Source organism: Gymnoscopelus braueri (genome assembly GCF_963280865.1).
Source record: "Gymnoscopelus braueri genome assembly, chromosome: 15".
NCBI lineage: Eukaryota > Metazoa > Chordata > Actinopteri > Myctophiformes > Myctophidae > Gymnoscopelus > Gymnoscopelus braueri.
Window position 1 is genome coordinate 15176648 of NC_137620.1, and position 24582 is coordinate 15201229.

The 24582-nt window shown below is 45.1% G+C and overlaps 1 protein-coding gene across 2 annotated transcripts in view; it reads left to right on the top strand.

Moving 5' to 3' along the window:
- The window catches only part of shroom4 (shroom family member 4), a 92989-nt gene that overhangs the window by 48629 nt on the left and 19778 nt on the right, over window positions 1–24582 (top strand). The window contains exons 1-3 of one of the 2 annotated variants that reach the window (XM_080452137.1): window positions 3588–4003; window positions 13493–13717; window positions 20670–23691. In XM_080452137.1, coding sequence (XP_080308263.1) covers window positions 3978–4003; window positions 13493–13717; window positions 20670–23691 — 3273 coding nt within the window. In that variant the 5' untranslated portion in view covers window positions 3588–3977. Of the gene's footprint in view, window positions 1–3587; window positions 4004–13492; window positions 13718–20669; window positions 23692–24582 lie in introns of those variants that run through there. The other variant, XM_080452136.1, reaches the window with a different exon arrangement.

The window sequence follows — 24582 nt, forward strand, 5'->3', positions numbered from 1 at the left end:
AATATTTGCTTCTGGGGGTCCCTGGAACAAAATATCTTGAGATGTGGGGTCGGCGGCCAATTACATACAGTTTTGGGGGTCCGCCTTGACATGAAAACGTTTGAGAACCATTGACATAGCAACATACGTGTTTCAGAAAAAGGTTAGGATTTAGAAGACATTTTTAGAATCGGCCTCAGGTCTTAATGGGTTAATATATTCATGAGAGCATGAGCCAGTGTCCTGACTCTATTTTTCTGTTTACACGTGTTCTTCTGTACAGCACCTATTGTATTTTATTGCCTGGATGTGCATGTGCCCTTTGTAAACTTCTTTTAAAAGGTCGTTCCTCCCCTGGTGTTTTTTGTGTCTGCGTTTCACAGTGGAGTGGTGCTATTTTCGTTGTGTTCTGCTGTGCTTTGGTTTTGGACAAGCTTTTAAAACACTCTCATCTCTCTCCAGCCCACTCTCTTCCCACTGTGAGCTGGCCTGATGCTCCCTTAACTTTCCTTTCCTCTTTAAACCACTTTCCTGCACCTCTATCATTTCTTTCTCTCTTATTTCTCTCCTTTGGCGTCATTCGTTCCCTTCTCATCCACTTTCAATTCTTTCTTTTCACCGTCTGTTGTTGTATCAGTATCGACTTTATTGTCACATCACAGGTTTACAGGTGTAAAACAGTGGGTGAAATTAGTTTTTGTGCACGCTCCATCGTTTTTGTTATTTCCATAAAAAAGAAAGGGTTCGATTCCCGCCGGGGGTGCTGGGGGCGTGTCCTCTTCTCCGCGTTATCAGTGCCCATACCCTAGGTGGGGTTGGCGAAAGGGCCTTTCTGTGTGGAGTTTGCCTGTTCTCCCCGTGTCCCCTAGGGTAGGTACCCTCACAAAAAACATGCAGTAATCCTGGTCTCTAAACCGCCTCCCCCTGGTCAGCCGGGGCGCTTGATGGAGGGGAAGGGAACTGGTTGGAATAATGTGTTACTTCCACTCGCTACGTCCTACCGGGGAAACTCCCCCCTGTGGGGTGATAAGAAGCGGCCTGCTCACTCCTCATGCTTTGAAGGAAGCATGAGCTCAGTTCGCGGCTCTCCCCAGGCTGGCAGAGGGAGAGTAGCGCCCAGGATTCCAGCTTAGGCAATTGGCACTGGGTGAAAAAATGGGTTCCAAAAATCGTGGGATAAAAAAAAAAGCAGCAGATATACTGTATGGGGATGGGGGGGCTTTAGAAGCTGTGTTTACTGTAGTGGTCCGTTCTCAGTTATCAAATAGGTCATTTCAGACATCCTTTTGCGTTTTATTTGACCTACTTAGCGCACCGGTTGGGTGGGGTTTTATTTACTGCATCAGAGCTAATCTCACGTAGCCAGACCTATCGAGAGATCAACACTTACCGTGGTGACATCTAAAGTCAGCGTAGGGCCTTGAACTGGGTGTAAACAATCCAGAGATTAACCCATTCAATCCGGGAACGCATACTGTGTCGTTTTTGTGTCGTTTTTCTTTTGCTATAACCATTATTTTATACTTTGGGCTTTTAAAAAATAGCAGATGTACAAACTCCCGCGCTACGAGCTTGTAGATCTGCTATTTCTTTTTTTTTTTTCATCGTGAAAAGTTTTTAACTCAAATCTTTGCTTCTGGGGATTCTACAAATGTCTTCTAAATCCTAAGAGTTTACCAAAAAAAATAACTTATGTTGATAATATCAGTGGTTCTCAAACTTTTCATGTCAAGGCCCTCCAAAATGATATGTACTATTTGTCCACGGACCAGGAGGGAGATCAGACTTCTACCGCTCTTCTAATGGAATCCCTGCGTGGCCAAGGGATATACTGCGCTTATGAGCTTCAGGCAATAATATTTGTCAACCAGTAGGTGTTCTACGTCAGTGGTTCTCAAACCTTTCAGGCCCCCCCCAAAAAAAATCGTATTTGAACTGGGAACCCCCCACCCTGACAAGCACTTTGAATTGTAGGAGTTGAGGCATTACATTTAGTTTGACTCGATTCCACAGATAAATATTGTGAAAATATGTTCAACCACTGCAGATGTGTTACTTAGATATATTGCATTAAAGCAGCACTATGTAACTTTCCTCTTCTACCCCGGATTCAAACCCGGTTTCCTGCGCAAGTGCTGACATTTTTTTTACCATTGAGCTAATAGAGCCGGCCTGCTTGCTCAGGGGATACATTTAATCTTGACCATCAGGTCAAATTTTGTGTCGGATCCTGTGTTTAGGTGAGACATGACCTTTGACACGATCTAAATGTCTCAATAGAAGAGCAGGGAGACAAAATACAACCACCCCAATTGTTCAAGTTATATTGTATTGACATACTATTATATATAATACATTTTATTAATTAAAAAAATTACATAGTGAGGCTTTAACATACTGCCATACAGATAGGTTAAAATAACGCTTTATTCATTAGAATAAGTCCCGGATTGCAACTTTAATCTAAACAACCACGGTAACACTTTAATTAGTTTTAATTAGTCATATCAGTCCTAAAAGAGTCTCATTATTAATTTCAAAGCAATGCAAAAAAAGTAGTTGTCAGCTAAAACCTCAGAGGCTAATCTCTCCTCCTCCTGTTCCCTTCCTTTCTATTCATTCCATCTCTTCACCGCTCTTTCTCTCCTCTCTTTCATCTGTCATGTGTCTCCATGCTGTATGTTGTCCTATAAAACCACACATCCTTTCTCACACTGACATTCTTTCACCACCATGTTATTCTGGTTGCTCTCCATCCATCTGAGAAAAGAATGAAAGAAAGGACCCCCACTTTTCTGTCCAAACATTTCTGCACCATTACTGTAGTTATGTCTCTCTCTCTTTCTCTCTCTCTCTCTCTCTGCTGTCTGTCTCTCAAAACTCTCTCTCTCTCTCTATGCTCTCTCTCTCTCTCTGTCTCTCACACACACACACACACACACACACACACACACACACACACACACACACACACACACACACACACACACACACACACATACGCACACTCGCACACACTCACACACTCACACACACACACACACACACACACACACACACGCACACACTCATAAAACACACATTAGGAGGAAGCACCTCTGCATTTTTCCCTCTGTCAAACAATAACAGTGTGGAACTGTGGGTATTATTTTAGCAGCCGTCCCCTGCTTTATCTACGCTCCACAACACTTCCTGTCTCACTTACTCACACATCCTGTCTGAGAGAGAGGGAGAGAGGGGGGGGGGGGGGAGAGAAGGAGAGAGAGATGGATAGAGTTAGAGAGAGGGAAAGAGAGAGAGCATGCGGGAGAGGGGGAGAGAAGAGGGGTGGTGGAAGAGAGTCAGAGTGAGAGAGAGAGAGCAGTATAGAGAGGGAGTGAGAGAGGAGGGAGAAATGGCAATGTTTTGTCTTCCAGCGAGAAAATCCAGGGAGGGTGAGGAGGTGAAGAGGAAAGGAGGGGGTGGGGGGGGAAGGGGGTGGAGGAGGTGTGTGTGTGTGTGTATGGTTTTGTTGGGTGGTTTTATTTTTTGTCTTTCTTGTCTTGCGGGGGGCCAGGCACTTGGTCAAAACCTGTGAGTTAGTTTCCCCTCAGATGGCCGGACACACTCTGAGGACCAGCAGGTTTTTACTGTCCAGTCCAGTTACCACTGGCTCACGGAAACCACCGGACATTCTCACTCACAAGACACAGACAAGGGAGGGATTTTCCTCATAAAAATAAGGAGAGGGAGGGAGAGAAGGGGAAGTTTATAGTTTGAGTGTGTTTGGCCTGAGGGGGGGGGGTATTTTATACTTTTATTTTTTGTTTTATTTTCTATGAGTTGCCGTTTGAAACACTCGGGACACTTGCGAGATTGCTTTCGAGGTGTTGGGTGCCTTCGCAATTTCGCCTAAGCGTTTGGCGTTTCGAAGAGGGACGTTCGGCTCAACTCAACTTGACCTTGACGCATTTGTGACACAAGACAAGCGACCCTGGGATCCGTTCTCTCTGCCTTGAATGGTTCTGTGTGTGCAGCACTGTAGGTAAGAGGCTCTCGCATCTTTGGCCGTCTTCGTGTGGGACACCTGCCTTGCAGCCTTAAGCTTAAATCGGGAGAGAGGGACTAGAGTATTTGAATTTGTCTTCAGTTTTCTGTCTTGGCATGTCATAGTGCAGTGGTTTTCAACCCTTTTCATATCGAGGTCCATTAATTATTTGGCATTTGAGCCACGGACCACCATTTGATGAGATTTAGCCTCTCAGACCCAAAACTTAGAATATTTCGTATTATGCTGTATTGATGTTGGTAACGATAGGAGAGATAACAGGCAAACGTTGATCAAAATAACAATTCTTCTACATTCTCTAATTGTGTAGACTTGTAAATTAAGTAATGCAGATGTTTAACAACAATTCAACTCTTGAGAGCGTAAAATGAACGTTTCATTTTACACTCTCAAGAGTTAAAGATCTATAAGGGTTGGGGTCCATTTGGTTACCAACTCTCCATTTAGCTGGGGACCACCTGGAACCCCCTCAAGGACCACTGGTGGTCCCCGGACCACTGGTTGAGAACCATTGTCATAGCGTATGGCATATACCATTGTTTACATTACATTTCTCATCTAGAAATCTGCAAAGAGACATGATGCAAGTTCTGAAATCACAACAAACCCAGATTCAGAATATCTCGCTCTGTTAATCACTTAAACCCTGTACACTTTGTTGACCGGGATTCCCCAGGGCTCTCTTCTTCGCCCCCCTTCTTTTATTCATCTACACCGACTTTCCTCACTTGTGAGCTTGTAAATCAGCTATTTTCACCAAGTGTTTGCCCATGATGACATGCCAAGAAAAGCTCTCGTGGTTATACACCAGTGGTTCTTAAAGTGGGATCCAGGGACCCTCAGGATTCCTTTAGGGGTTTCCAAATGGACCCCTACAGTTCTGCAACTACAACTGTGTATTTTCCTGAGCTCAGAGCTCCTGCGCTGTCTTTTCCTGGCAGACAACGTGATGTGCTTTCCTTACGGTTACTTGCACTCTTATCGTCCCCTTTCACACTGTCCCGAGTCGATCGTCTCCCATTGATTCATCCGGAACGGCACGCCACACAACCTTCCTGCTTATCTATTAGATTTCTGTCTGACGAACCTATTTGTCTCCCTGTGTGTCTGTCTGACAGCCTGTCTGAGAGGCTCTACTGTATGATATGCTGTGTGTGTGTGTGTGTGTGTGTGTGTGTGTGTGTGTGTGTGTGTGTGTGTGTGTGTGTGTGTGTGTGTGTGTGTGTGTGTGTGTGTGTGTGTGTGTGTGTGTGTGTGTGTGTGTGTGTGAGAGTCAGATTATGAGCGTTTGACCTTTTGCGGTATCAGTCAGCTGGCTGTTACAGTTTCTGACCTTAAGTAGGACATTCCAATGGAGCCATTCATAGAGGCTCAGTCAGTCACCACTACAGATTGTCTGGACCTTTCTGAAACTGTAATGTGTCTCCTCTGCTAACCTCTGCTGTTTCAGTGTGTTCCCTTCTCTCCTCTTGTCTCCTCTCCCCTCATTTCCCCAGTCCCCACATCTCCCCTCATCTCACCTCCTCTCCTCTCCTCTCCCATCTCATTTTTATTTTATTTTTCCAGTCACTCTTTTCAAAGAGTCTTTCATTAATTGACCTTTGCATAAACAATTGTGATCCTGCACACTGTTTGTAGCTGGCAAAAATATACTTTATTCAAGAACAACTTTTCGGTCCTTAGACCTTTTTATCAGGTTTTGTCCTACGCACCTGTCGCAAACATTTTCAAGGTGTGCATCTGCCTTTGGTCAAGTTTGTATTTGTTTTAAAGATATTTTTGGGCCTATTTCTGCCTTCATTGATAGTCAGTGAGAGAAAGCTAGGAAACCGGTTGACAGTTGGAGAGTGACATGCAGAAAATGGTCCGGCCGGCCTAGGAATTGAACCGGGGACTCGCTGTCAGTCATTAGAACCTATGTGGTATGCGCCCTAACCATTCGGCTATCGGGTCGTCCCAAGTTTCTCGGAAATTAACCTAGAAAAAAATGTGGCTGTGTCTGAAGTTGAACACTTAAACACTATACTTGGTTAATCAGGGTCCACCAGAGATCTGTACTTGATCCCCTACTTTTTTCCATACACTCTTTGCTGAAAATAGTAGATCTACAAGCTAACAATGTGTTGCATTGCATTGCAACTCAGTGTGAGCTTGTAGATCTGCTATTTTTGCAGAATGTGCACCTATTTTTGCAGAATGTTCACCTACTAACGACCTGCCCAGATTAGGGACGCTAGGGTTCATGTGGTTGAATCAGATTATCAGTGACACACACGCAGGTGACCAGCATTTTAAAATGGCATTTCTTGGTTTCAGTGAATCCCTTGTGAGTGTGAGGGATTCAGAACACATGCAACAGAGAGAGAGAGGCTCCATAAATAGAAGCGGATGCTCCGTCTTGTGAATCTGATTAAATTTCCTGAACGTCTGCGGTTGTCGCATCACTACTCTGTGGTCCATTAACCCAATCACCTGGTTTCCCACAGTAGAGCCAGCCCATTGTATGTGCTGAAGTCTATATGTCATTGCATTTCCCCTTAAAAAGAGATTTCATGTGACTTGTTAGTTTTTTACTGAGGGATGTTATTCAGCTGGGTTTCGGTGTCAAAGGAATAGAGAGGGTTTGAGCGGAGTATGTTAGAATTAGAAAGATCGTCAATAGGTTCTCCACAGGCCCAGGGTTGAATTTGCTGGGGGGGGGGGGGGGTCCAAGAATCTGCTTTTGATATCCCCCTCTGGTCATACTTTTTTTGTCACTGGTGGGGATATGTTTTATCCCTGCTTCTGATTAGACTTCCTTTTGGGAAATGTAGACTGTTTGTAATATGTTTGATATAACAATTTTGTAAAAGAATATGCATGTTAACCACATTAACCCTGGTGTCCCTATTTTGGGCCAAATTGTGAGCTTGTAGATTGGCTATTTTTGGTATTTGTTGAACTTCAGAATTGTATATGTCTAAAGTGGTTAATAAAATGTTCCCCCCGACGGGTGACCCGATAGCTAAATGGTTATGGCGTTTATACCACATGGGCTCTAATGCCTGACAGTGAGTCCCCGGTTCCTGTCTCTTTACCCTGTTACCCATCAAATAAAACTTAAAAATATAACTTATACAAATATATATACTCTATAACATAATTCCCTTTCCACTCTGTTTTATAATTTTTTTGCTACAAATTAAACCATGGTTCTCCATAACCGTGCTGTGTGCATCTCTCTGGTGGTGTGACGTTTCCTAGTCCCCCCGTATTGATTCCCCACAATGACTCAGCATTCATTGTAACTTGCTCTGCATAAAAAGTCATCCAATAGATAAAATGTACAGGGTTATAGGTCTAGTTGATACTGCTAATAGTCTTCGCACGACCATGCCGTAGGAGAAAGATTAAACGACAAAACCCGTTAACACGTGATTTTTGTCATACGACACGGACGTTTCGATGAAGCATAAATTAGCCTTCAGCCCTGCTGCTAATAGGCCGTACTTCTCCCAGTGTAACAAGAAGTATTTTTAACATTATTATTCTAGGCATTTCTGCTCAGTTATGGAAAGTGACTTGAAAGAGACAGGAAGGAGTGGGTGTAGAGTGAGACATGGGGGGGACAAAACCACATGGGTCATTAGACACATTCAAGGCCAGGTCATTGTGACCAAGTCCTCAGCAATATTTTATATTTTGACATTTTGAGATGGGGGTCTGTGGCCAAATGCATATCAATTTGGGGGTCCTTGACCTGAAAATGCTTGATAACCACTGGCCTATACTGGCCTATATAGTGTCTACTGTATCTGCTATAGCCATTTAACCACAGGGGTCTATACTTGAGCTGGTCCCCTCGTTTTTTCCATCTACACCAAATCGCTTAGCTGAAAATAGCCGATCTACAAGCTCACCTCTTACGACATGGCCGGAATAGGGACGCTAGGGTACATGTGGTTTACGAGGACGAGTCAAACTAAGCGGTGTTGCCTGGGAGACATTGTCGAAGGCAAATACATTCTGTGGGACCGTCGTGACCTCCCGATATGAAGTCATTGGAGGATCTTCTGTTGGTTGTTGACAAATCCAAGATGTTTGTCATTGTCAGGTCAAAGGATTTCCTGAACTGGAGGAATAGTGTTATTTTAATGCACTGGGGATGCCTGAGGTCATCGTCACTGAGTGAAAGCATGTGAAGCGTTCTGAACGAGGTGGCACTCTTGAATGGAAGCCACTGCTGATTTAATATGAGAAATTGGCATTGGTTACAAATGGCGTCAGTTGGTAAATCAAGCTGTTTCTGCTCCACGTGTCCAGTGTCTGTCTGAAAAAAGTATAATTGGTGTAATTACACCAAATTCATATTTGCATAAATATGTATGTCATTGCTGTCGGGTGGAAACCTTGTCGGTTCAAAACCGTTCGTTTAAAAAAAAATTTTTTAAACGATTCCGAATTGTGAAAATAGACGATCTACAAGCTCACATGTTGTGAGCTTGTAGATCGGCTATTTTCACTACTTTTGTGCGACACTTTTGTATGACGAAGTAGGACATAAATTTACACCCCAAAAATGTTCAATATTGAAATATGGAAATACAAGCTTTCTCCCAAACATCGATATGCAAATATGCATTGGTAAATGACAAGCTCAGAAACGGTCAACAATAGAGGACAAATATGCGCTGTCCAGCTGATATTCCTTACAGATGTGAAGAAAGATTTTAACGCGCGGCTTTCATATCAATACCACCTCTATCAGATTCCCTTTCACTGCGCCTCCGGCTCCATTTGTATGCCAATTTGTGGCGTGAAACACAAAGGATTGTGGGATACCCCGGCGTCCGGCCCGCCTCCCCTTCGTCGTGTTTTCCGCCAATTCGAGCGATTGATTATATAATCAATGTGGTTTGGGTGAACTTTTTCTCTCAAAGTCTTGTCGTTTCAAAGTATGATAGTTTTCCAGATCACATTGTTTGCTTCCAAAACAGTGGATTCATGTTTGTTTTCTAGTGGAGATTTTTTCTCCCCCTTCTCCTGTCAGACGTTTCTTTCTCGTCTTAGTGCTGGTGCTGTCGGTCTGTTTGTTTTGATTTTTCGCAGAGTCATCAATCTGTTAAAGTTCAACGGTGAAAGTGAGAGGGGGGCCACAGCACTGAAGTCTGTGGTCCGTTCGATAATGGTATTTTGTCTAGCGCAGTTATGGAAGTTACCACACATGCATTTGCACATGTACGCGCACACACACACACACACACACACACACACACACACACACACACACACACACACACACACACACACACACACACACACACACACACACACACACACACACACACACACACACACACACACGTGCATATACATGTATAAAGAGTACACAGATGCACACACCCACACAAGCAAGCAGACATGCATGTGCACAAGACCTACACACACACACACACACACACACACACACACACACACACACACACACACACACACACACACACACACACACACACACACACACACACATGTATATGCACATGAAGTGTGTGAAGTGTGTGTGTGTGCGCGCACACACACACACACACACACACACACACACACACACACACACACACACACACACACACACACACACACACACACACACACACACACACACACACACAGGCTCTCAATCACAAATGCACACATAGAGACAGACGGACCATAAACTTTCTCAGGGGATGATTTAAGGACATTGTCAGTTGAGCTGAACAGTCATTCTGAGATTCTGAGATAAAGAGGGAGAACTCTGGAGGCGACTGAATCAGGAAACGGCCCTGTTTACTTTGGTCACTGGCCCCTGCTACTCCATATCATAAACAATAATACTCTAAAAATGTACCCCCACTCCCCCACCTCCTCTCCTCTCTCCATCCTATTCCAGGAGCCGCATTCTTTTCCCGAAGTCTTACCTCCCAGTGTTCTATCGTTTGTTTTACATGGTAGCTGTTGGTTCTTTATGCAGAGTTTAACGGGGGTTGCACACTGCTGTAAGTCAACCAGTAGGGCAGGGGTCTTCAACTAGGGGGTCCGGCTCAGAGTAGCCTTTGGTTGACTGGTTTAGATCACGACAAAGTGTGTGATGCACATTAATGTTTCCCTTGGGTATTCTACAACCAATGCAAATCATATGCGTATAATATAAATTTTAAAGCTACAGTCCATGTATTTTGGGGCGGTAGTGGCTCAGGGGTAGAGTGGCCGGGTAGAGTGAACTGGAAACTGCAAGGTTCTCAGTTCGATCCCGGGCTGGGGGGCTCCCCCAGAGTTAGTGTCCTTGAGCAAGACACTGAACCCCTAATTGCTCCCGATGAGCAGGTTGGTGCCTTGCATGGTTTCCTCCGCCATCGGTGTGTGAATGGGTGAATGTAATGCACAATCTATGTAAAGCGCTTTGGATAAAAGCGCTATACAAATGCACCATTTACCATTTATGTCACCCTCCGATGTAGAGAGATCATTTCAAACCCTGGTCTCCTGTGTGGGAAACATAACATTTACTGCCCTACCCACGAGAGGATCTGCCCTTCTCCAGGGCAGATACTGTTCTTCTGATCTCCAGGCACTCCCAGTAGGGAGACCACCTCCAACCACTACGGATGTATTAAAGGACAAGTCCGGACTAAAATAACATATAGGCGTTTTTTCCTACTTCCCAAATGACTGGCCATGGGGTCTATTTGCAGTATTGCCGTCCAGTTTCCCCATCAGTCCCCAGCAGCCCTCATAGCATAGAGTGGAGCCCATAAACTTATGCTATTTGTTGTGGTCAAAATGTATTTTTTCTTCATGAATCTGTTATTAGTTGTCATTACACACGCATCCATGCCTTGGTTCTCCCACACGAGCCGCCACAGTCTCGTAAATCATGTTTTGGTGTGAGCGTTCGGCACAACTTCCAATGATAGTACTGGCCAATCACAGCGCATCTTTTCCGGGCCTTGGCAACACACATAACAGCATAACATCTGGCCAGTCATTTAGGATCAATATAAATAACGCCTATGTAATTTTAATCCGGACTTGTCCTTTTAAGTTATATGGTGTTAAGTACCATACAGATTAGGTATAAATTAATGTTTTATTCATTAACCACTTTCAACCTTGCATTCCAATTTTGGCCATGTCATTATAGGTGAAATTCTTTAAAACATCAGACAGGTCTGATAAAGAGCCGGCAGGCTCAAAACGTCACGTCCAAACAATGATGGTAAAGGATGTAAAGGAACCAATACATTTTAAAGCTTTGAAGCATGACCCAGTGTGCAGACTTTATTCTTTTCAGCTGACAATGAGTAAATAAACATGCTGTCATGTCTTGTTGACTTGCTTTGACAGGACACAGAGCCATCAAACGTGATGGGACCACACATAGTAACTTGATGGACACGTTGGCCGCCGCGGGCATCAGGCCTTGTGCGTCTTTGGTTGCAAAGGAAACCCTTCAAAACCACTTCTCCCTCCCTGGCTCCCCGATTCAGTTCGGTTCTGTTTTTGTTGCTGTTTTTGTGCACTCTGCTCCGCAGAAAGAATTCCGGAGTTATTCCCATCCGAGCCGGGCGGTATTCCGGGGCTGATATTCCACTGTTATTCTGAGGGCTATTCTGAGCTGCATAATGGGCCATTCAGACACTGCAGGCATGTCCCAGGAAACTGTGTGGAAGTGTAGAATATACCTGGCTGGAATTTCTGTCTCTCCTTTCTTCCCACTCCAGTCTGTCAAATTAAAAATGATTTATTGACACAAAAGGTTAACGTATTTTTTATTTTTTTTTGTCAGTGCAGTGCAGTGTACAATGTACATTAAGTCATTAAAACAAACCTGTAGTAACAATAATACAATCTAACAATTATGCAGTGGTGGAAGAAGTACTGAGATATTTTACTTAAGAGTAGCAATACCACAATATAAAAGTAGCAATACCACAATATAAAAATAAAAGGCCTGTGTTCAAAATGTTACTAAGTAAAAGTAAAAGTACAGAAGTAGTTGGCATCAAAATGTAGTTAAAGTACCTAAAGTAAAAGTACTAAAAAGTTTGAAAATAGCAGATCTACAAGCTCACAAGTTGTGAGCTTGTAGATCGGCTATTTTCAAATAGCCTATGTATAAAGTAGGGCTGAAGTGGTTAATGTATGTTTTATAATTTATATCTGCAAAGTAACTAGTATCTAAAGTTTGCAAATAAATGTAGTGGAGTGAAAGTTGGAAATACTCAAGTAATGTACAAATACCAAAATTGTACTTAAGTACAGTACTTGAGTAAATGTACTTAGTTACTTTCCACCACTGCAATTATGGTATAGAAGATTTCTCTCTCACTCGTTTTCAGTTTCACAGCAGGCACGCACGCCATTATAGGCTTTCAGCAGAGCCTGGGAATCTGATGGTAGACTGGAATAATCCTTTAGAACAGAGTCCAACGCTTTGGGTCTATCGTACTTACTGTACCGTACTGTACGTGTAACATGTGTTTTTACGGCTGGCCACAGGGGCTTCCCAGCTATTATATATGAGACGTGATCACATTTCAAAGCACTTCCAAGTGTTTCGCTTTAAGTAAGGATGTGCTTTTACAGATTTTGGAGTCTTTGATAAAAAAAACAATCAAAGTGAAAGTACTGTTGATCCAACAGTAGTTTATGTGCCTTGCTCAAGGCTCCTGGCTGTAGTTATTGCAGGGAAGAGTTTCTCATAAATCTTACCCAACATCTAACCCATGTACAATAGAAAGCAGTCTAGGGATTCGGATTTGCGAGTTTTTAGTCACACTCCTTTAGTCTCTTTTTTACTCCCGTCCTATTGGACAGATGCTCACCTGTATCTGATGCATCTCTTTCAACCCTCTCTCTCTCTCTCTCTCTCTCTCTCTCTCTCTCTCTCTCTCTCTCTCTCTCTCTCTCTCTCTCTCTCTCTCTCTCTCTCTCTCTCCTCCCCCCCCCCCCCCCCCTGCCACGCCGTATAGAACAGGGTTTGTTTGTCTATTATGCATGTTTATCCCCACAAAAAACAATCACGGCTCAAGAAGCAATGTGCATGACATCACGAAAAAGAAACAGTGCACCCACTGGCCAGTGTAAATTGATGTAGCAGAGAACGGCTTCGTGGTGGACCTGTGGACCTTACAATCGATACCTAAAGATTGTTTCTCCTCTGATGCCTGGTGGCGAGTCCCGGGTTTGATTCCCGAGCCTGAGGGAATCCTTGCTTGCGCGTGACTGCCCGACTCTCTCTCTCCCTGTTTCTGGTCTCTCTTCACTCACTGTGAACTGTCAATAAAGGCCAAAAAAAAGCCCACCCCCCATAACAAAAAGCCAAATTTATGCCCCATCGGTCATACTTCATCGTACATGCTCACAACGCGTTGATATAATAATTGGGCCTTACTTATACATCCATTATACATACTCACTCACCCCTCTCTCTCTCTCTGTCCACAGGCGCAGCGTTCCTTTCATCAGACCTCATTCTTGGCACCTGGCGAAGCTAGCGGAGCCTCCTCTTCCTCTCCCGCCCCCTCCTCCTGCTCCTCCTCCTCCTCCGCCCTGCCTCCCCCCGTCTGCCTCCCCTCCCCTCCCCCCTCCTCCTCCTCCTCCTCCTCCCCCCTCTGCCATGCACCTCCACCCCGGGCCCTACACGCTACCCTGGCACACCACCGACAACAGGTAACAGAGAGAGAGAGACGCACGCACGCACGCACGCACAGACAGGACAACTTTTTTTAGCATGCCCACGCTTACAGTTCATACCAAACTATTTGATAAACGGTGCTTTTCAAGGTCTATGGGATCTATGAAAGTGCGTGTGAGTGTGTGTGTGTGTGTGTGTGTGAGAGAGACCAGGGTTTGATTTATGAAAGAAAAAAATGTCTTAACCACTTAAATCCCCTATACTTCTTTGCCTGGCTATATTAGAAAATAGCCGATCTACAAGCTCTCAAAGCTTACCTTTTTGTTCATTTTTTGAACTGTAGATTGGAAAATTTGACACAAATAAGGCCCCCAGGGTTAATTTCGTTAGCATTCAAAATTGTGATATTGTCAAACACGTCAGACAGTCTACCTGTCTGATGACATCCCCCCCACCCCCACCCTCACCCCACAATAGACCACAATGGAAACAAGCTTTGGCTTTTTTTGTGTATAATCCACGTTGGCGTTATCCTAAATACCGGTAATGACATTGTTGTGGTTATCTTTTAATACATAATAAAGTATTCTATTCCCCTCAGAAAATCCAACCCTCTGTGTGACCATCATCCTGTATGTGGGTGGGGGGGGGGGGTGCGTCAGAGCTTTTAATAACAGCACAGCCACCCTATGACAGCAACACATACATTAGTCCCTCTGCTCTCAGTCACCAGGAGGGGAATTCAGCCCTCATGACAGCACCACAATGACCAGGAAACCAGTGACATCACCCCCTTCCAAAGCCAACACGGTCCCCACGCAGGAAGCCCATTGGTCTATTCTCGGGCCTTCCATTCAAACATTCCTCTGCGATAGCCAATCAGACGTCCCCCGAGGAACATGTTCTCTGTCTGTCTGCCGGTCTCTAGGGGAACCGAGGTGGAAGCTTATAGAGTTAGGTAGAATGGCAGACAGCGCTTTTGAACTTCTACAATGAAAGGGGCTGGGCATCAATAACGGTAGACGGCTATTTTGAAAGAGAAGTGAAATATCAAGAGATCCCGGGCCTTATTTCCCCCAAATATATTCACTATTCAATATATTCACAAAAAAAGTAAATACAAATCATGATGGCGGTCTGACATAAAGATGTAGCACAACAACTCAGTGGGGTGAGTTTCTATTTCAATCTAGCGTATTTCTGCAATTTTGTGTACTGTTCAAAAGTAATTACAGTATATCAATTAATCATTTTTGATAAACAACTGTCTCACCTTAACAGCCGTTCACTTGCCTTTGTTTTCTATGTATTTTGACAGATTTCCCCCAAAGAAGGGTTGCCAGGGTTGAAGGAGTAGTTCCCCCCAAAAAGTTCTTATTTGCTATCAATTACACACCCCATGAAGCCTTGATGGATATGTTTTTTGTCGCATTCCTAAGCCAATAATTCGATGACCGGGTGGCTGGTCACTGGTCAGTAGGAGACTCCGCCTGTCATCAAATTAATGGCTTTAGGAATGCGACAAAAATGAAAACAATCTTCATGGGGTGTGTAATTGATAGAAAATAAGTATTGTTTTTGGGTGAACTACTCCTTTTAATGTGATTAAGATACAGAGATAGACAGTAGACGGTCTACATTTCCCAGTCTGACCAGAATCGGGGATAAAAAACATATCCCCACCGCCAGTGATACAAATTAATGACCAGAGTGGGGGTGGGGATATCAAATGCAGAGGCATCCCCCCCCCAGCAAATCCAGCCCTGAGTACCACAGCCACTCCCAGGTGTGAAGAAGGCCTTGTGTTTACACAGGGTAATGGACAATTGATTATTCGCTTCCCTCTCTGGTATCTGTCAAGAGCCCGGATAGCTCAGTCGGTAGAGCATCAGACTTTTAATCTGAGGGTCCAGGGTTCAAGTCCCTGTTCGGGCGCTAGTTTTTTGCCCAGTTGTCCACATGGGGATTCGATAGAGTTGTATGCTGTCTTATCTAAAATACACTGCTGCCATAAATAGAATGTGTTCTGAGTCAACCTGGTCTGGTTGTCTGGTTAAATACAGACACTGTGTACACAGTAGAAAATATCAAATATATTGCGCTCTGTGTGTGTGGACTCTTTACTTAACTTAATTTTATTATTTTTTTTCAAATTTGACCCAAAGACCAAGGAGATATGATTTTTCGAAGATCTAGACTCCTATCCACTTCCTTGTTAACTTAAAACTTAAAAATTCTGTATCTCGGCTCCTGAGTACTTTTTTTTTTCAATGAAAAATCTCTGGCAGTGGGCAAACGCGGCCAGAAATAATTCAGGCAGTGAATGAGTTAACTATGGCATCCCTACTGTACGTATAAAAAAAGAGCAGTTTCATAATCAAACCAAAAAGTACTGTAGTCCTTTTAGAGGAGAAAGGAGAAGTAACGTCTGTCTGTTGACTCAGTTTAAATATAGCCTCCTTTTTTATCAGCTCGGACTTTACGTCAGTCCTTTACTGTTCTGCTTTTGATAGCAATCAGTGATATAATGTCCCACTATTAGACTTAATAGTCCCAACTGACTTAGATAGGACTGTGTGTGTGTGTGTGTGTGTGTGTGTGTGTGTGTGTGTGTGTGTGTGTGGGGGTGTGTGTGTTTGTGTGTGTGTGTGTCTCAGTTTCCCACAGCAAGCGATGCCTGACCTCATCTGTTGGTTCATATTGTGTACACACACACGCCTGCCCGTATGCGCGCACACACACACACACACACACACACACACACACACACACACACACACACACACACACACACACACACACACACACACACACACACACACACACACACACACAATGCAGCATGTGATGAGAAGGCAGCTCCCAGCATACTTGTGGACAATGGCATGTGGCTCTTAGAACATGTGGACAAAGAGAGGAAGACAGTCAATAAACTCTGCATGAAAGACGCGGACATTTTGTACAGTAAGCATGTCCGTGCGTGTGTGTGTGTGTGTGTGTGTGTGTGTGTGTGTGTGTGTGTGTGCGTGTGCGCACGAGAGTGAGAGAGACGGTGACGTGTTTATGTATGTATCAAATCCCACACATTTTCGCAGAAAATAGCAGATTGACAAGCTCACAACGCGTCGAACGGCTATTTCCAGCAAAAGCTTTCCCCGCATTAACAGAAAACAGAAAATACACTATTAGAGACCTGAGGAACCATATGGGGTTTAAGTGGTTAACCTGCTTAGCATGTTTGTATCAATCGGAGGACATGTCTAATTATCCGTCACTTCAATTAGAGTGTGTGTGTGTGTGTGTGTGTGTGTGTGTGTGTGTGTGAATAAGACATCACATGTAGTACATTGTATTCACTTTGGGTACGTATATTGTGTGAATATTGTCGCTGTCGGGCAGAAACCTCACATCTCCATATTTCTACTTTTTATGTTTTTTCGTAAATTAATACCCTATTTCATCAAACAAGAGTGTCGCACAAAAGAAGTGATTTCACGATTTAAAATAGTGGAAAATAGCCGATCTACATTGATCGGCTATTTTGACTATTTTAAATCTTTTTTTCAAATAATAATAAAAAAAGGAACAGTTTTGGACATGCAAGGTTTTTGCCCGACAGTGACGATATCTTGGCTCAGCGCAAGTGTGGGATCTTACGTGCACGTGCCGTTTCTCTGTGTCAGTCTGTACACTCACATGTTCCACATTGTCCAGTTGATTGGGCGGCAGTGACAGTCATTTCCTGTCTGGCTCCCGCCTCATTTCCTCCCTTCCTGTTCTTTAACCAGGTCAAATCTATAGTGAGTGAGGCCCTCCCTTTGATTAATCCCATTGGTGGACAGTAATGGAAGTACATTTACTCGAGTAGTGTCTGAATTCCTTACCTCAAAATGTATTTGGAAGTCAATTGAAATCTCAGACGAACGAAAATTCGTCTCACCATCATTTTATATGGCTTTTATTACAATTATGCGGCGGCCATTTTGGATTTATGCCAATTAAACATAATTTCCGCAACTAGAATTTCTTAGTATTTTTAGTATGTTGTTCTGGTGACGTAATAGAAATGGTCTGTGAAGAAAAAAAATCTGTAACAATTACTTTGATTTGGAGGTACAAAATTAGCTAGTTTGCCTGTACTATACCCCCCAGCCCCGAATAAAATAATTTGCTCAATGCTGACAGCCGGTCAGCAGGTGGTTTCATGAATGTATGTATATAGACAATATTTTAGGCCAATAAAAAATATATATACCAAATGTCATACTTAAGCCAAAAAAGGCCCTTTGGATTCTTATAGTAGTCGTATAAGAGTTCCTTATTATCTGTGCTTTATGAATAGCGACTAGAAGAGATGCTAGAGTGATAAATTATCACATTTAAACCTGTTGTGACCTAAATGTATATGTCTTTTCTTTATACCTTTCAATCCGTGAAAGCATCTGTGTCATTTCATGTTTCCATCTGCTACAGAGGCTGAGAAATAATTTCATAGTGAACATAGACAACTCTGTAAAGTTTTTCAGAAAACTGTTAGGCTTTAAATGTCGTTTTTAGAATTGGCCTCAGGTCTAAATGGGTTTAAAATGTCACAAGTTCATGGCCCGAGCTGAAATGCGATCTGCAAAGCCCCCCTAAAAAGTTTTGGTTTCATAAACCGCCCTGCAGACTTAAAAAAAAAAAGAAAAAACGTTTTGTAAATATTTGTGTTAGTAAAAGTTTCGTTTTATGTTACCGTGGCACTGAATATTATTAGGGGAGGAAAAGTTAACACAGATTTTCCACATACATCCAGCCAAGAGCACCACAGTGAAATGAAAGAAATGTCAGCAGATTCCGTTGGGCTCGTGCGAGCTGGACGTGAACCCGTGACATCACAGGAACACTGTGTGCGCCATAGAGCCATAGAGCCAGGACACCCAAAGCCAAGTTCAATCACTACTCTGCCTGTTGCTATTCATTGTCCTCCCAGTGATTTGTTTGAGCTCACTATATCATTTTAACGTCACTGTCGGGTAGAAAACTTGTATCTCCACTTGTATCCTTTTTTTAGTTTTTTTTTCATAAATGAATCAGTGTCATGCAAAAGTAGCAAAAACAGCTGATCTGTTGTGTGCTTGTTGATGAGTTATTTTCGCTATTTGTGAACATTTTTGAAAAACGAATGAAAATGTTTGAAAGTTTTTTCGTCTATGCCCAAAATAGAGACACCAGATTGAAAGTGGTAATAGTGGTTAAGTCTGTCTGTGGGTTTTATAAATATTTAACCAATGAAAAGTATTAACAAGAGCTTGTGACTAAATAGCTATGTTGGATCCATTGGAACATCCGTTGGTATTTTTTTCATTTCCTGAAAAGTAACAGTTTGGTACATACAACGTTTCCACCTGACAGTGACGATAAATAAACAATTTAAAAGATAAAACAAACAATAAAAAAGATACAAATGACTAATTACCGCAGGCGAGATAAAAATCGCACGGTCATAAAACAGAGACTCAGCCTCAGATATATCAAAAGAACAGAAACCATAACAGGGGGATAAGATGACGAGTAAAGACACAAACCCATTATCGCTAATGGACTTTTCCAGAAGGTTTGGATTCCGCCGGTGATTTAAAAGGTAGCTCTCCCGGATTCCAAGAAAGATCGCATGTTCTCTGTGAAATTGAAAGGAGAGAAAGAAAGATGAATGAGTAGGACAGGAGGACAGGAAGAAAGCATGGATGAGAGGAGTCAGGGCCCCGTCTTTGGAGATTTGACTCCAGGCTGTGAGGAAATCCTCCTCTATCTTAACCCATTAAGACCTGAGGCCTGATTCTACAAATGTCTTCTAAATCCTAACGATGTTGCTATATCAGTGGGGGTTTTTTTTCATGTCAAGGACCCCCAAAATTATATGTATTTGGCCGCCAATCCCCCATCTCAAAATATGTTGTTGGCAGGGACCCCCCGAAAAAAAATATTTTAGTTAGAAATGTTTGCTTGAAAAATATATGTATATTCAAAGATTTTCACACATTTTCACGATTTTTCAAAAATGACAGCTATGAGCTTGTATATCTGCTATTTTTGAATAGCGAAAGTGTAAAATAATGGTTAAAATCTAAAATGTCTCAGATGTTTTCCCGGTTTTAATGGGTTAAAGGAGCTTCCTTGAAAGGTCTTTTAAAACCACATGGTTTTTCTTCTGCTGATCTCTGCTCCTGGACTGATAGAAACCAGACCCAGGCCAGCTACAGATGTAGGAGTTGAACCGTGTCTAAAAAAGACAGTACAATTAGGGGGATAGAATAAAAAGCTATATGAAGGTTTCTCGTTCGTTTATCACTCGGATGTCTCTCCAGAATGTACGTAAATGTTTTGTGCCGTAGGTAAACCGTTCTGTCGGCACACTGACTTGTGTGCTGTCGTTTTAACACAGCTTTTCTTATCGACAAACTCATAGAAAACAGATCCCGCACCTTGGAAAAGGGGGGAAAGTCCTTCCATGTGGTCTATCTTTCAGTAGTAAAAGTATTTGAAATACGAGAGTATCTTATTGTCTGTAATGGTGCGATCGTATCGCGGAGGCTTCAAAAAGTACCATAATCTGTCGTATTTGTTTTTCTGTCTGTGAGAGAATGTGGCATTTTTGTCAAATGATAGCCATTTTGTATTTGAATAAAATGAGAACGTGGCATATTTTTTTCAAATGATAACCATTTTGTGTTTGAATAAAATAACTCTAGACAGCTGGGATTGTTATTGTAATATTTTTGTTTTCATTTTCGTTACGCTTTCAGGACGAAACCCTCTTTTTAACATTGTGCAAACTAGAACATTAATTTGGATTGTGTTGAGATCGTAATAACTGACTTTCTCTCTCTCTCTCTCCCCACTTCCATCCCATCCATCCATACCTTGCACTCCCTTCCCACTCATCCTTCCTCCCTTCTCCCCCCCTCCCTTCTCTCCCTCTCTCTCCCTCCCCCCCTCTCTCTCCAGTGATCTGTCCATGCAGTGGGGCCAGCTGTCCAGACCTTTCTCCTCCACCGACCGCAGCAGTTCCCTGGGTTCGATGGAGAGCCTGGACACCCCCGCCCCCAACACGCGGCCGTACTCCGACTCCCACAATTCACCTGTCGACCCCGCCCTCTTCAACAACAAGCGCGACTCCGCCTACAGCTCCTTCTCGGCCAGCTCCAACACGTCCGACTACGCCACCGTGCCGCTGAGGCCCGGCGAGGCCTGCTCGATGGACAACCTCCTCCAGGGCCTGGGGGGGCCCGCCTGCAGGGGCTACCCCAGCAGGGACACGCCGACTCTGGGGAGCGGCGCCCAGGACGAGGCCCAGCTGGTGGGGCTCAAGTCCAGGTCTCTGACGAGACCCAAAGCAACGAGTCTGGCTGAGACGAAAGAGAGACCCTCTTCGTGCTGCTACGAGGAGGACCGAAGGGGAGGAGATTTTGACAGTCGGAGGGATGACGAAAGGGTGGTCGAGACGAAGACCGCCCCCCCGCAACCTCCGACGAGGACGGACAGTTTCAGGGCCACGCGGAGTCGCCCCGAGGCCGCGGACGAACGTTGCGTAGCGGCTCCGGTCGGCGTTCCCGCCCTCACCTGTTACCGCAGCAACAAGGACGACGAGCCCTCGCACAATCTAGAACCGGGACTTCGTAACGGCTTCCCCGCCGAACGAGAAGCGGTGGGCGACAGAAATGGGAATTACACTCTGTGTCACTCATTAGAAACTCTCTATAGCCGCCGGACCCAGCGCAAAGGACTGAAAAATATTCAAATAAACTATAATAACGTGGACAGCGCTGATAAAGACGCTGACGGTGCCACCTCGCCAGACCACAAACACCTCGCCATCCCGGTGAGGTCCTCCCCCGACGCCATCACCTCTCCCTGCCTCTCCCTGCCTCCAGATCCCGCCATGGAGGACCAGGCAGAACCTCTGCTCAACCACCCTGACACCAACCACAGTGCCCCCGAGAAGCTTCTGGCCACGCAGATTCAGCTGCTGCAGTTCAACGGGGACGACGACGAGGAGCCCTTGAAACAGTTGGAGCCGTCTCCGTCCCCTTCCTGTAGCAGCCAGTGGTCACACTCCCCACACCAGCACCAACAGGAAGAGCTCGGTGGCGACCTTGACGTTCGTGAGGTCACCCACGATCACCTCCAGTCCACACAGAATAAATGGGGAGGAAGCCGATGCTCGACCCCAGGATCGGTGTTCTTGGATGGGGACGGGGAAGGTGGAGATGGGGGTGGAGGCGGCAGGATGGAAGCCACAGATGGCGTCGCGAGTGGGTCCCTCTCCCCTGTTCAGCATTCTCATCCCTGGGGCCGCTCTGTGAGCGTACCAGGGGACCGCGTTGGAGCCTTAACCCACGGAGGAGTTGGCACTGACCGGGTGCTGGAGATCGATTTTAGGCCGCTCGTCGCGGCCGCCAGTGTGGACTCCTTACTGGAGGAACAGAGAGGAACAGAGCGAGGAGAAAGGAAAGAGGAGGACGAAGGAGAGTCACCGACGAAGAAACCGTCCAGGAGCCATCGGCGGAACCGGCGGAACCGCAGCGAGCGGTTTGCGACCAACCTCCGCAACGAGATCCAGAGGAAGAAGGCCCAGCTTCAGAAGAGCCGTAGCCCAGGAGGGCTGCTCTGCGGTGGGGAAACGGTCCAGGAAGAGGAAGACCCAGACCTCCACGAGGAAGAGGTGGAGCTAGAAAAGAAGCCTCTCCATGAAAGAAGCAACAGAATTGCATTCATTCAGGCTGTCAATTCCCTAGAGGTCTCAAATCTTGAAAGTGTGAACACCGCGCAAGTTCAACAACGAACCGCAACCTCAGCCGAGAAATCTCACGCTCCGGTTGAGAATACCCATGACGGTTTCCAAACCCAGTCCAAAACCCACTCTCAGACCCAGAACCTTGACTCATCCAGGCCTGTCCAGGTATTGGACGCAGCCGTACCTAGTTTCGGTCTGGGTATCCGGGTCATAGAGGAACCAGCCCCAGCCGGCAAGGCCCGCCGTTGGCGCTGGACCCCCGAACACAAACTTCAACCAGATCACGAACCGACGGACCGACGGTCGGGGGCCAGGCGCGAGAGGGCAGTCGGGGTCGCTGGGTCGCGCCACGGGGTGTGCGCCTTCACCGCCTCGACAGTCTCCTCCACCCGCTCGTCCTCCACCTCTCGGATGGAGGAGACGGAGATCCTCCCGTTTGCGGAAAGGATGAAGTTCTTTGAGGAGTCGAGCAGGGGCATGTCTGCGTCCGTGTCGAATCTCGCTGGACTGACGAGTCGCAGGCAGAGGAAACACCCGCAACCTGCTCTCCCGGGGGAGGCCCAGGGAGACGAGTTTGTCCAGAGCCATGCCCAGAGGAGGTACTCCTACCAGGGGGGACTTCATCAGGAAACGGCCCTGCTCCCCGACACCGCAGAGGCCCGTAGGCAGTCAATCAGCACCAACAGGGAGAGGGAGAGAGAACGAGAGAGGGAACGAGAGAGGGAGAGGGAAGAGAGGGCAAGGGAAAGGGAACGGGAGCGAGAAGAGAGGGCGAGAGAGAGGGAGAGAAAAAGGGAGAGAGAGAGGGAGGAGAGGGAAAGAGAGAAGGAGTTGGAGATGGAGAGAGCCAGGCTCAGGGAGAGAGAGAGGGAGGAAAGGGTGAGAGAGTGGGAGAGGGAAAGAGAGCGAGAGCTTCGGTTGGAGAGAGAGAGGGAGAGAGAGAGGGAGGCGGAGAGGGCCCGAGAGAAGGAACGTATCGAAGAAGAAAGAGAGAAAAGAGAGACGGAGCTGGAGAGAGAAAGGCTGAAGGAGAGAGAGGACTTCTACAGAGCGAAGGCCCAGGCCTTCCAACCAGACGACCACTCGCACAACGCCCTGCTCCAGTCCCACGCCCAAGCCCACAATCAGGCTCCTCGGTCTGCATTCTATCCGGTCAACGCCCCCTCCCTTCCCCGTGAGAACCAGCCGTCTCTCCTCCAGGGATACACTGCAGGGAGCTACACGCCTGCTGAGGTAAGACACAGCAGCACCACACACACACACACACACACACTCACACTCACACACACACACACACACACACACACACACACACACACACACACACACACACACACACACACACACATTTATGAGAATAGAATACACGTGCAGGGACATTTCCACTGGGTACACCCTAGAGACCGATCGATGCCAGACAAGCAAACAAATAAATACAAATTAAATATTAATCAAATTAAAGTATAATATATGAAAAGAACATACAATGACAAGCAAACAAGTAAATATGAAATATGCACAAACTGAACTTTATTTTATTTAACCATCTAAGCCCTTCAGTATTCACGCACTTTGTGAGTTGTGAGCTTGTACATTGGATGCTTTTGAAAAAACGAAGAAATGTCGAAAAATCACATAAAAAGACACATAGGCCCTATAGTTGCAGATACTTGTGTCGTCAAAAAAAGTCAAATCATCATCTGTTTTTACGTCTGGAGACTCCCGTCAAGGACAGGCTTCAGACGCGCCTCCTCAGGAGACTTGGCTCAGATCTGAACCCATTTGATTTGGCGTTAGGAACCTGTAGGGACCGCATGACGTCGACCCCAGGCAGGGTTCGAACCCATGACGGTCTGCACGAAAGGCGTATGCTCTATACACTAGGGAAGTACAAAAAGCATAGCGTGTGTTATATTATATTACAACTCCATACAAACACATTTAGCGTGAGTGTGTGTGTGTGTGTGTATAAAGCATAGCGCCATACAAACATAACACATTTCACATGTTAAAAAAAAGTCAAATAATGACCAATATATTGGCTCGGCTCTAGTGCACGCACGGCCATACAAAGTGCACGGCCAAATGTGTGCGTGTGCGGCCACACACAAATGGCATTTGGTT